Below are 12,814 nucleotides of genomic sequence, written 5' to 3' on the forward strand. Positions count from 1 at the left end.
GGCCTTGAACTTCTGATCTGCCTGCCGCTGGTTGATGTGGTGCTGTGACTAGAGCCCAGAACTTCGTTCGTGTTAGGCGAGCCTTCTGCCAACTGAGCTACATCCCCATCTCCAAATTCGTCAAGGTTTGAGCTACTACTGAGTCAAGGCAGCATGCTGTACCTTTGACCTTCAAAGCTGAGTACACTCCTGTTTTCTCATTGAGATTTTTTTTTTTAATTTTGTGCTGAGTCCTGGTTACCAAAGAATGCTGGCCCAAAGCCAAGAGGACAAACAGAATCTTGAACTTCAACAGGGCAGTTGGCATGAACCAACTGGGCTGGCCAGGCCTCCTGACTGGTACCTGAAGCTAGACATAAAGGGGCAGAGGAGTCAATGAACTCTGATTTTTCATGACAGTCTCTCGATATCGGAATTTTCCTTTTTGTATATACACGTGTCTCCTCTGGTCCTGTGAAGATGAAAATTGACATCCACACTCATATTCTACCAAAGGAATGGCCCGATTTAGAAAAGGTAATAGTAACTTATGTATTGAATTCTTTCTGGACCTTTTCTAGGGTCTCCCAACATCTATGTTCAAAGATCTCTCTCTTCTTTGGAGATAGAATGGCATGGAGTTTTTTGCTGTTTGGGGGAGTGATTCTTAAATGACTTGGTAGCTCTAATTTCCTACTATTTAAAGATGACTTTTACATTACTCTCAACAGCACAATGGGTCATAGAAATAAGGGCCTTCTTGGAGCTCCTCTTTTTCCCTCACATGACACATCCTGTCAAATTCCTGGATGATTTAAGTCAAGCAGCTTTGCTGCCTTTTAAATAGTGTGCTCAGCTGCTGGAAGGCCACTGCCAACTACAGGATCAAAAGTCATGGTTGCAACTAAAAAACCATTTAAAAAAATAGAATGTGGTCGCTTTCCAGAAGGTTTAAAATAGGTTCTAGAAGCACCAGGAGATAGCTTTGTGAAATGTCTTTTCAGTCTATTTCAGGACTCTGTCTGAAACCTTTCCTGTCTGATCTTTAAGCAGTGAACCCTTGTCAGGGAGACCTGGGAAGCAGGTATCTTAGAAATATCTAGAATTGGTGACATGAAATATTTGTATAATGGGTGTCTATAAGAGTGCTCTCTGTAAAAAGAAATGAGGCAGGATGGACCTGTGGGCATGGCTCAGGATAGTGTTTGCCCAGTATGTGGGAAGCCCTGGATTTCATCTGAAGCACTGAGAGGGGCTGGGGGCGGGGGGTGGGGTGGGGGAGTATGTTCTGTGCTTCCCTAAGGATCAAAATTTCCCTTAAAGACTTATTGCTAAATGTGTGTGTGTGTGGAGAGAGAGAGAGAGAAAGAGAGAGAGAGAGAGAGAGAGAGAGAGAGAGAGAGAGAGAGAGAGAGAGAGGCAGAGAAGGAGAGAGAGAGAGAGAAAGAGAGAGAGAGAGAGAGAGAGAGAGAGAGAGAGAGAGAGAGAGAGAAATTTGTAAGAGCATACTGTGTACTCACAGAGGCCAGAGACATCAGATCCCTCGAACTGGAGTTGCAGGATGCTGGTAACTCAGGTCCTCTGGAAGAGCAGCACACACTTTGTTATCTCTTCATCCCACTCCCTTGAAAATTTTGAAACTTGGTGAGGAAGACAATTACATAGTGCATTCCAGACTGGGAAGGGAGGGAGGGAGGGAGGGAATGAGGGAGGCAAAGGTACTGAAAAAGGAAGGGGGAACATGGAGGAAACTTGTAACTACCTAGAAATTAATTTAGGTCAGTATCTGGTTTTACCCAATCTGTTATATTCTGAACTACTCTCTTATTACTAGTAATTTCTTAATTTAAGATGGGGAAAAAAAAATGAATGAACTCAAACACTAATGAAAAAGTGGTTCATTGTGCATGCAAATTTTCTTCACACTGTTAATCTTGTATAAAAATGCTAACCGCAGGCTTAGGGTGTACCTCAGGCAATGGGCATATGCCCATGCACCAGGCCCTGGGTTCAGTCCCCAGCACTGCATAAAAGGTCCATGCCTACTGTCCCAGCATACAGGAAGTGGAGGCAGGCGGATCAGATGTTCAAGGTCATCCTCCGTGATGTTAGAGTTTAAGGCTTATATGAGACCCTGTCTCAAAGGAGAAAGAAAAACACTTTTGATCTCAAGCATTTCTTTGTCCACTGGTAAATGAGCTGGGCTGCCTCTGAAAGCCTGCCCCATCATGGCCAATGGAAAAAGAGATCCTGGGGGCCTGTCTGCTAGGGAACTTCTTGTCCTGGTCACACCTTATAAAAGTGTAAACAACATTTCACGATATTAATGATTTTATGAGAGGCATATCCCAGCCTGACTTCTGTGGAAACCACAGGCAAAGTCCTTCTTACAATGCTGTTTTCAACAGCTTATAATGAACACTATAAGGCACATCTGATGAACACTACAGTGAATAGATTAAGTATGAATTACATTGCACTCCCTAAACTGACAGTTTTAGGAAAACATAGACACACATACACACACACACACACACACACACACACAAATTCATGACAGCCCCAGGTCTAGCAGAAGCAAGGAGTATTAAACTCCAAAGTCACAGTTTTTCATTTTGTTTGGACCTCTTAAAGCAAACAAATACAAAGCCACACAAAAAATGCCCAGGGCTCCCATGGTGGCCTTTGTCCCGAAGCTTCTCCGTGTGTCCCAGTCAGGACTCCTTTTTACCAAGATATTTTTATGCTACCCAAGATATAAACAGGCATGTAAATTAAACATTAAGACAATTCTTTAATATATATTAAGGATAAAAAGCCAGTTTTCATACTACTGAGATGAACATGTTTGTGTTTATATAAAGAATTAAGTCTTGGTTGAACATTTGACACTGCAGGACATAGTACATCATCAATACTTTTCAGAATTGATTTTATTCCTATAACTATCAGTGCTGAGAATGCTATAGCCCACATATATGTAGTACAGAATAGCAGAAGTATTATTAGGGACATTCCACAAAGAATTGAGAATTCTGTCTTAATCCCAAGGCAAAATTCTTTGAGCTGTTTTATGAAATTCAAGGCAGCAAATGAAACAGCAAATTTTTGTTTGTTTGTTTGTTTGTTCATTATTTTAAGACAGGGGTCTTTCATATAGCTCAGGCTGGGATCTCTAGGTAACCAAGGACTCCTGCTGTTGCCTCTTGAGTGCTGCAGTTTGAGGCATAAGCCAGCATGCTAGTTTATAAGGTACTGGGATTGAACTCGGGACTTTGTACATGCAAGGTAAGCAGTCTGCAAGCTGAGCTACATTCCCAGCCCTGGGATAGCAATACTTACAACAAACACTCTAACACAGAACAATCTAAAGGCACACTAATAGCATACTTACAGGTTGAAGAGTGACGGGCAGAAAATACTGGAAGTCTTTCTTTTCCATAATGAATCCATTACATTTCCCTAAGAGCCAGAAACTATATGTACAGTAGTCACTGCAATGGATTGATTCTCAGCGGAGGTGTTTCGGGAGGTGTTCCTTGGTGTTGCACGGTGTGACAGCCTGCACAGTGCAAAGTGCATAGGTTGTGTGTTCAGAACTTTCGGAGAAGTTGCACAATGCGACATGGGCACTGCCTGCCAGAACCACCATGGACTCGTTACATACGTACCTGACTCGGAATTAATTTTTGATCGCTGAATGTTCTGCTGTTACCAAACTTTTTTACAACACCCATTAAGTAACCACCACATGAGATCATGACCCACGGTTTAAGAGTGGCTTCTACATGATCCTCCTCACATTTACTTTCCTTGAGAGAGTGGCCAGCATGACACCCACCTACAGATTGTCATACCAAGAGAGTTCCACGATACATGGTCTCTGCCTTTCTGTCCAGATGGGAATCTTGAAAGGGCTTAGAAAGTTCTGTGGTCTAAATGTTATGTCCTCTCCTAATTCACATTGAAACCCAAGAATACACAGGTGGGGCTTCAGGAACCAATTAGAGCAAGAGGAACTGAACTGTTTTTATAAAACAGGCCAAAGGAAAGAACAGTCTCTTAACTAGAGTGTGGATCAGCTAGCTCCTTCATCTTGGATGTCCCAGCTCTCTGAAACTACAAGAAACAAAAGTCTGTGTCTATAAGCCTCCAGTGGATGGTATTGTATCAGAGTAGCCCTACAGGACTAAGACAGAATAAATCAAAGAGGAATTTTCAATTCCTGTCACATCCAGGCATACTACACAAAGAAGCCAATGTTTCATCCAATCTTTGCTCTTTTACTCTCTCTCTACCATCCCCCTTTCTCTCTCCATCAGCCCCCCTCCACACTGCCCTAAGACAGGGTCCCATTATGTAACCTGGGTTGGCCCCCGACTTATGATTCTCCTGCCCCAGTTTTCCTGAGTTGCTCATTACAGATGTGTGTGACCACTGCAGCCTACTGCTGCACTCGTACTGTGGGACTTAAACTTAAAACCAACCTCCGCATCTCCCTCCCATGAGTTTAAGCCGATGTCTCTGGGGGAATACACTCTCTGGCATCGTTGGAAAGAATGCTCATCTTCCTTCTAGGTCCCAGTAAGGTTCCCCGTTCTGAGCACAGAACACCATTTCCAGCTCAACCCTAAAATGAGGACCCTCCCTCTCTCCATCGTGAAGACCCAGAGGAGCCTAGAGTTAAGCCTTCTTTTTGCAGGGAGGAGAAAGCGTTCCGGAGTAGACTGCCACATTCTCACCTCCCTTCCCTTGCTTCCTACCCCACTAGACTTTCTCCAGCTGAGGCCAAGAACTGGGCATCTATAGCTGACAGTTTCCAAGGGTCCCGCCTGCTGGACCTGAAAGTCATTATTTAAACTCCCTGGAAAAACTAAGAGATAAAAAAGAAATTTGGAGCTACAGAGATGTGCATCCTGGAAACTTCCTAAGCATGCATCTTGGTGACTTTTTATGCCATCTCCCCCTCCTGGCACCAATTCCATTGAAAGAGTAGTCAGTTCCAGGAACCGGGCTTCTTACCTTGAAGTCTCACATGCTTGCAAGCAGACAGAGGACACTTAATGAGAATAAGAGCAACAGTAATAGTCCTAATACTTAGTACCTCTGGAGATTTAAAAAAAAAAAAATAGAGCTGAGGAGGTACCTCAGTCGAGGACCTGTGTTCAGTCTAGAGCCTATGTAACAATCCAGGTGTGGGGACATGTATTTGTAATCTAGCACAGGAAGGTAGAGACAGACTGATCCCTGAGGTCTCCTCGCCAGTCCCTTTAGTCTCGTTGATGAACCCCAGACTGATGGGAGATTCTGCCTCAAAAAACAAAGTGGATGGAACCTGAGGAGAAATGATACTCTACATATGCACCTGTCCATTCATACATGTATACCCACACATGAGCACACACAAGCCCAAACCACACACGTGCATACCCATGCATGAGCACACACAAACACAGAAAGGTCAACAGATGAGTGTAAAATGTCACAACATATGTAATTAATATCTACATTATTAACCAAGCTTGACAGATGAGGTCCTTGGTATTCAGAAATGAACCCAGAGCTTTGTGGTTCCCCACCCCCCACCCCCTGAACAGTCTCGTCCATCCAATGGAGAAAACCGGCCCAAGACATATCACTACTTTCTCTGTTCCAGTGTCCTCCCCGACACCAAGCTCCCCCCACCTTCTCTTGTTCATATAAACCCTTCATCATGGGGTCACAACCCACAGGTCAAGCAATCAGTCAGATCTTTAACATAGTAGAAGTTTCCCTGGGAGTGATGGTGGTTAGCCAGTTTTGAAATAAACCCCAATGGCCATGATTCTCTGAAGGATGGGAGTGAATTGAAGAGAGATATGCTTGTGTGATGCTGGGGTCGCTCTCTGTATTCCGTTATTTCTAGTCTATATCAAGTCTATGTTATCAGAGTAGAATGAGTTGAATTGTGTGTGTGGGGTGTGTGTGTGTGTGTGTGTGTGTGTGTGTAGTTTGCTCTTTTTTGTTTTTTTTTTTTTTTTTTTTTTTTTTTTTTTTTTTTTTTTTTTTTTTTTTTTTTTTTTTTTTTTTGTTTTTTTTGTTGTTTTTGTTGTTTTTGAGACAGCATCTCATCTATGCTAGACTGGCCTTGCACTTGCTATGTAGCTGAGGATAACTTCTGATTCTCCACAGTTCTGGAACCATTGGTTTATACCACCATGCCTAGTGTATGCAATGCTAGGGATGGAAGCCAGGTCACCCAGGTTACCTAATGCTAGACAAGCACTCTACCTACCGAACCACATCTTCTGCCCCTCCCCCCAGAGTGGGTATTAAAGTAGCATTGACTACAGCAGAATAATCTTTATTTCTCCAAATTGTTCTTACTAGGGAAAATATTTTAAAATGCCTGTCTCTGATCTTTCCTTACAGTTTCTTCAAACTTTCCAACAGGATAGTGAAAAGCATAAGCCATTGCTATTTTGTTTTGAGAATCTTAAGTGTTTGGGGAAGAACTAATATCTCCTCCTTTCAAACCTGTTTTTTCTTCTTAAATATTAATAGACACACCCCCACAACCTCCACTCCCTTGTGCAATGAAGGAAGAAAAGAGCAGAGTCAACATATCTGGGATGATGATTAACTAATAGTTACAAAGTAGTATTTGACAGATCTTTTGTTTGTCACGTGCTGGTGGTGATTTCAATCAGAGGTAAGGTCTGTGCCTTAGTCAGGGTTTCTATTCCTGCACAAACATCATGACCAAGAAGCAAGTTGGGGAGAAAAGGGTTTATTCATCTTACACTTCCACATTGCTGTTGATCACCAGAGGAAGTCAGGACTGGAACTCAAGCAGGTCAGGAAGCAGGAGCTGACGCAGAGGCCATGGAGAGATGTTCCTTACTGGCTTGCTTCCCTTGGCTTGCTCAGCCTGCCCTCTTATAGAACCCAAGACTTCCAGCCCAGGGATGGCACCACCCACAAGGGACCCTACCCCCTTGATCACTAATTGAGAAAATGCCCCACAGCTGGGTCTCATGAAGGCACCTCCCCAACTGAAGCTCCCTTCTCTGTGATAACTCCAGCCTGTGTCAAGTTGACACACAAAACCAGCCAGTACAGTCAGGATTCATCTTTTTTTTTTTTTAAATTCACTTTACATCCCTCTCACTGACCCTCCTCCCAGCCACCCCCTCCAACAATCCTTCCACCCCTTCTCTCCTCCCCTTGTCCTCTGAGAGGGTAGATATCCCTCAACCCTGGCACATCAAGTCTCTGTGGGGCTAGGCGCATCCTCTCCCACAGAGGCCAGACAAGGCAACCCAGCTAGAAAAGCATATCTCACAGATGGGCAACAACTTTTGGGATAGCCCCCATTCCAAGCAGCACATCTGCTACATATGTGTGGGGAGCTCTAGGTCCAGCCTTTGCTTGCTCTTTGGTTGGTGATTCAGTCTCTGAGGGCCCCCAAGGGCCTAGGTTAGTTGACCCAGTTGGTCTTTCTGTGGAATTCCTATTTCCTTCAGGGCCCTCAATCCTTTCTCCAGCTCTTCCATAAGAGTCCCCAAGCTCCATCCACTGTTCGGCTGTGAGTCTCCGCATCCCTCTGAGTCAGCTGCCAGGTGGAGCCTCTCAGAGGACAGTCATGCAAGACTCCTGTCTGCAAGCACAGCAGAGCATCATTCATAGTGTCAGGGATTGGTGCTTGCCCATAGGATGGGTCTCAATGTGGGCCAGTTATCGGTTGGCCATTCCCTCAGTCTCTGCTCCATCCCCTATGCCTGCATTTCTTGTAGACAGGATAAATTTTGGGTTGAAAGTTTTGTGGGTGGGTTGGTGTCCCTATCTCTCCCCTAGGGTTCCTGCCTGACTATTGGAAGTAGCCTCTTCAAGTTCCATATCCCCACTGCTATGAGTCTCAGTGAAGTCTCAGCCTCCTGTGACCCTTCTGAGTGAGATTCAAGCATCCTCACTTGGGCCTTCCTTCTTCTTTAGCTTCTTTGGGTCTGTGGAGTGTAACATGGTACCTGCATTTTATGTCTAATATTCACTTATCAATGAGTAGATACCATGCATATCCTTTGGGGTCTCTGTGACGTCACTCAGCATGATATTCTCAAGTTCCATCCAGTTGTCGCAAAATTCATGATGTCTTTGTTTCCAATAGCTGAGTATTATTCCATTGTGTAGATATACCACATTTTCTGTATTCATTCTTCAGTTTAGAGATATCTAAGTTGTTTCTGGTTTTTTGGCTATGACAAATAAAGCTGCTACGAACACAGTTGAGCAAGTGTCCTTGTGGGATGGTGGAGCATCTTTTGGGTATATACCCAGGAGTGGTCTAGCTGGATCTTGAGGTAGAACTATTTCACAGTTTTCTGTAAAACCAAGAAAGTAAATTCCAGTGACTAGAGGTGGGGTGACTCAGTGAAATGCTTGCTTTACAGGGGGGAGGTCTGAATTACATATTCATAACTTATGTTAAAAAGTAATCCTGCAATCCTTGAACTGGGGAGGCAAAGACAAGTGGGGCCCTGGGGCTCCTTACTTAGCAGAAATTCTGTCTCAAAAATCAAGGTGGATGGTGTCTAAGGGGCAACGGCTAAGGATTCCTCTGGCCTCCATCTACACATGCACCTCCACACACATGTGCACCCACAGAAACATACATGTACTTTGTTGTTGTTGTTGTTGTTGAGACAGGGTTTCTATGTAACTCTGGATATACTGGAACTCACTCTGTAGACCAGGCTGGCCTTGAACTCAGAGATTCACCTGCCTCTGCCTCCTGAGTGGATTAATGGCCAGAGCCACCACCAACAGGCTTCGTACGTACATGGCATTTTTACAACAGACCATCTGAGATGGAAAGACAACAGATTTGTGGGAACAGAACTAAATTGTTTCTGGAGAATCAGGACTCACTCTCTGCAGTTACCAATGATAGGATCTTGGCTCAGGAATCCATAGGGGAAAATGCTTTGGGTTAGTCTATAGAGTAACTTTTTCCAACAGTGATATGGTGAAGCCCATGGTGAAAGCTGCTTCAGGCTAGTCTATGGGGATTCCAGATGTGTGTCATGGTACCCAGCTTTTTAACATAAGTTCTCAGGTCAAACACAGGTCCTCTGGCTTATATTACCAGCTGAACTATCTCCTCATCCCATAATTTGATTCTAAACTATGATTCTAAGAAAATAGATCTTTTTCTTTTTTTTCATTACTCGGGAGTTCTATTGGGCACATGATGAAGGCGTGAAATCCCTCAAGAAGTTAAAATATCGTTTAATAGTTGAGCAAAGTAGCACATACCTGTAATCTCAAGTACTCAGAAGACTGAGACAGGAAGATGGATTCAGCCAGGAAGGAAAACATCTGAAACAACAAAATTAGCCTCCTCCTCTTCCTCTGCCTCCTTGCAAATCACACAGGGACTCATGAAGCCCTGCTGGTCTCAAACTCACTATATAGGCAGGAATGACTTTGAATTCTTGGCTCTCCTGCTTCCATCTCCTGGATCCTGGGATTAAAGATGTGAGCCACCATGCCCAACTTATTTGATACTGGGGTTAAAACCCAGGACTTTGTGCATGCTAGGCAAGCACCCTATCAACTGAGCTCCATCCCTAGTCCAGACATAGGAGTTTCTCTTTCCCTATAAATTTATCAATTTAACGGTAAATTGATTTAATGAAAATACTGGATAGGTATGGAGAAGAGAACACATAGGAAGATGATGTCTGATAGGACAGAGTTTGGGACCCTGAGTCTGGAAGATGCACCTTGGCTACAAGCCCCTCTTCTTTACTGATTAAGTCTAACTGTGATCCTCCTCATTGCAGAGGTTCGGCTATGGAGGCTGGGTTCAGCTCCAACAGCAAGGCAAGGTGAGTTTCTCTCAGCATATACCTGAGGGTGACCCAGAGGTGGTGTGCCTGGCTTAACTTCTTGTAGGCTGGGCATCCAAAAGAAATCAACTCTTTTACCCTGGCATTAATTTTGTGGTAGTCAAGGAAGCAACCATCTAGTTTCTAAGACACAGTGGGGAAATTGAGGCGACGTCAGACAGCAGTACCAGCGACATAAAAAACAGAATTGAATCTCTACTACAAAATCTCTTTTAACTTTTTTTATCTTGTTACGTTTGCCCTGGAACCAATTTTAGCATTTACTGCTCTGTCCCAGGGAAGTGACTCGGCCCTCTCTATTGATTACTATGTGTATTAAGATGAAACAAAGTAATTGATTTGTTAGGACAAATCAGATGATGATGTTGAATCAGTTGGACCTGCACTGTTACACAAACTTACTTCCACTGCCCATATATTGCTTCCCTAGAAAGCCAGAGTATGGTCTCTTTCAAAGCTCCTTTTCAGTCCTATCACATCACAGATGTACTTCCTACACATGGGTCACCCTCTGGGTCTCACTGCTGGTGGTTCGGGTCAGCATGACGATGAATCGGTAGTCACAAAGCTAGAAAGGGCCTACGTCTGTGTTCAGCTGCTCACACCCACACAGCAGAACCCTTCAGTACCAAACGTCAAAGGCAGGAGGCAGAAAGTCTGAGCTCCAGAAAGCAGTCAGATTTTTATCTCCAGGCTGAGTGGAGGGAAAAAAAAATCCCTAAAACTGTACGAGAGGAGAAACATGTTCCATAGCATTTAAGAAAAGATTAGTCCAGGTTGGGGACATGATTCCATCAGTAAATGCCTTGCTTTGCAAGCATGAAGAGCTGAGTTCAATTTCTCAGTACTCGTGTTAAAAAAGCAAAACCACACATGGTAATGCATGCCTGTGATCCCAGCATTCACGGTAGAGATTGGAGGTTCCCTGAGGACCTCTGACCCACCAACCTAAAGAGGGAGGGAGGGAGGTGGAGGGAGAGAGGGAGGAAGAGAAGGAGGGAGAGAGGGAAGGAAGGAAGGAAGGAAGGAAGGAAGGAAGGAAGGAAGGAAGGAAGGAAGGAAGGAAGGAAGGAGGGAAGGAAGGAAGGAAAAGAAAACCAATGGTAGACCGCAGCGGGGGAGGGGGGGATACTGAGATTGACTACACACATCCACATACATCACATGTATGTGCTTGCCACCTGAATGTTCACACTCAGGAACACGGGATTTATCCGGGCATGTGGCCTTGGCTGATGTGGCTTTTCTGACGCAGGGAGAAGCAAAGATGATAAAAGATGGCAAGGTCTTCAGAGTGATCCAACAGAACTGCTGGGACCCGGAAGTTCGTATCAGAGAGATGAACCAGAAAGGTACTCCCAAAACGCTCTCAATGCTTCCGGCTGACGGAAAGCAACACCTGTCCTTCCAGTGGTCATCGCTTGCTATTATTTATGGGATAGCAACTTCCGGTTCCCTTTTCCCTGCCAGCCCCGCTGTTACTGCTTCCTTAGAGAAAAGAGGGCGGTTCCAAGCCAAAGCTTTTAGAGCGTGGATTTGGAAGCTTTAAGTTCGTTTCAAAACAAAATGGTGTATCCTCAAAATGGCAAAGGTGCATTTTATTACTTAAAATATTTTTAGTTCAGGTCTGGAAATGGCTGGGTGGGCAAAACACTTGGCACACAACTGTGCAGATCTGAGTTAGATCTACAGACATCTATGAAGCCAGATGTAGCGGTGGAGGTGTCCATAATCGCGGCACTTCTGTAGTGAGATGGAAGGCAGGGGCAGGAGAACCCCAGAAGCTCACAGGCAGTTAGCCTGGAGCACTGCAATCGCTATGCACCAGAGGTGAGACGGCAACTGAGACAGAAAAAAAAAATCTTCAAAATCCCGTGGGCAGCCAGCAGCAAGGAACAAGAGGGAGGCGAGGACTGATACCTAAGGTTGTCCTTCGATCTTCTCCTGCATGCTGTAGCGCAAATGATTGATATACCTATGCGCATGTGCGCGCGTGCACACACACATACACACATATACATGCACACATGTACATGAGCATGTTTATACTCACGCACAGGCACACATACACATGCACACACACAAGTATGTATAAACACACTCATGGGTACACATACACATTCACATACACACAAGCATGTACACACACATACACGGGTACACATACACACACACATACTTACGCACACACACTCATGCAGAGGCACACACATACATGCACACACATACACATGCACACACACACATAGCAGAATTTTCCCTATCCAATTAATTTAAATATTAATACAAGAAGCCTGTGACTAGACAGGGGAAAGGGAGGCAGAGCTAAGAGTTGCAGAGACAGGGAGCAAACAGGGAGAAGGGAAGAAAGAAAATGGAGGATGAACAGGACAATTCAAATTCCGCGTGGCTTTAAATAGCCACAGGTAGCCATAATATCATATAGGGATAGAATAATTGGGATAACTTGTCTAATCTAGGTGGGCAGCTTGTATCATTATCAGTTGGCTCTGAAATTATTGGGGGGGGGCTTGTGAATTGAGAATTTATTTTATTTTATTCTTATTTTTATTTTTTGGTTTTTTTGGTTTTTTGAGACAGGGTTTCTCTGTGTAGCCCTGGCTGTCCTGGAACTCACTCTGTAGACCAGGCTGGCCTCAAACTCAGAAATCCACCTACCTCTTCCTCCCAAGTGCTGGGATTAAAGGCGTATGCCACCACTGCCCAGAGAGAACTTATTGATACATAAATCTGAGTGATTAATTATAAGCTTCTAGAGTTTTGATTTACTGGGTTACTGGAATCTGGGACTGCCAACCACAGGGGGTTTATGACTGAGAAGATACGAGCAGCTAGGAGACAGGAGAACCAGAGAAGGGAAGACTGCCAACTGGCAAGACCACTGGGCAGAGAGTCACTGGGTGCAGGGCAGGAAAATGCTGTTC

General features: G+C 44.3%; 1 protein-coding gene across 1 annotated transcript in view; it reads left to right on the forward strand.

The window, feature by feature from the left end:
• The first annotated feature begins 441 nt into the window (after positions 1 to 441).
• Acmsd (aminocarboxymuconate semialdehyde decarboxylase) overlaps positions 442 to 12,814 on the forward strand; it is a 38,053-nt gene continuing 25,680 nt past the window's right edge. The window contains exons 1-3 of the mRNA XM_031381046.1: positions 442 to 516; positions 9,804 to 9,848; positions 11,125 to 11,221. Coding sequence (XP_031236906.1) covers positions 460 to 516; positions 9,804 to 9,848; positions 11,125 to 11,221 — 199 coding nt within the window. The 5' untranslated portion in view covers positions 442 to 459. The remainder of the gene's footprint in view (positions 517 to 9,803; positions 9,849 to 11,124; positions 11,222 to 12,814) is intronic.

This window comes from Mastomys coucha, unplaced genomic scaffold (genome assembly GCF_008632895.1).
Source record: "Mastomys coucha isolate ucsf_1 unplaced genomic scaffold, UCSF_Mcou_1 pScaffold1, whole genome shotgun sequence".
NCBI classification, from domain to species: Eukaryota; Metazoa; Chordata; class Mammalia; order Rodentia; family Muridae; genus Mastomys; species Mastomys coucha.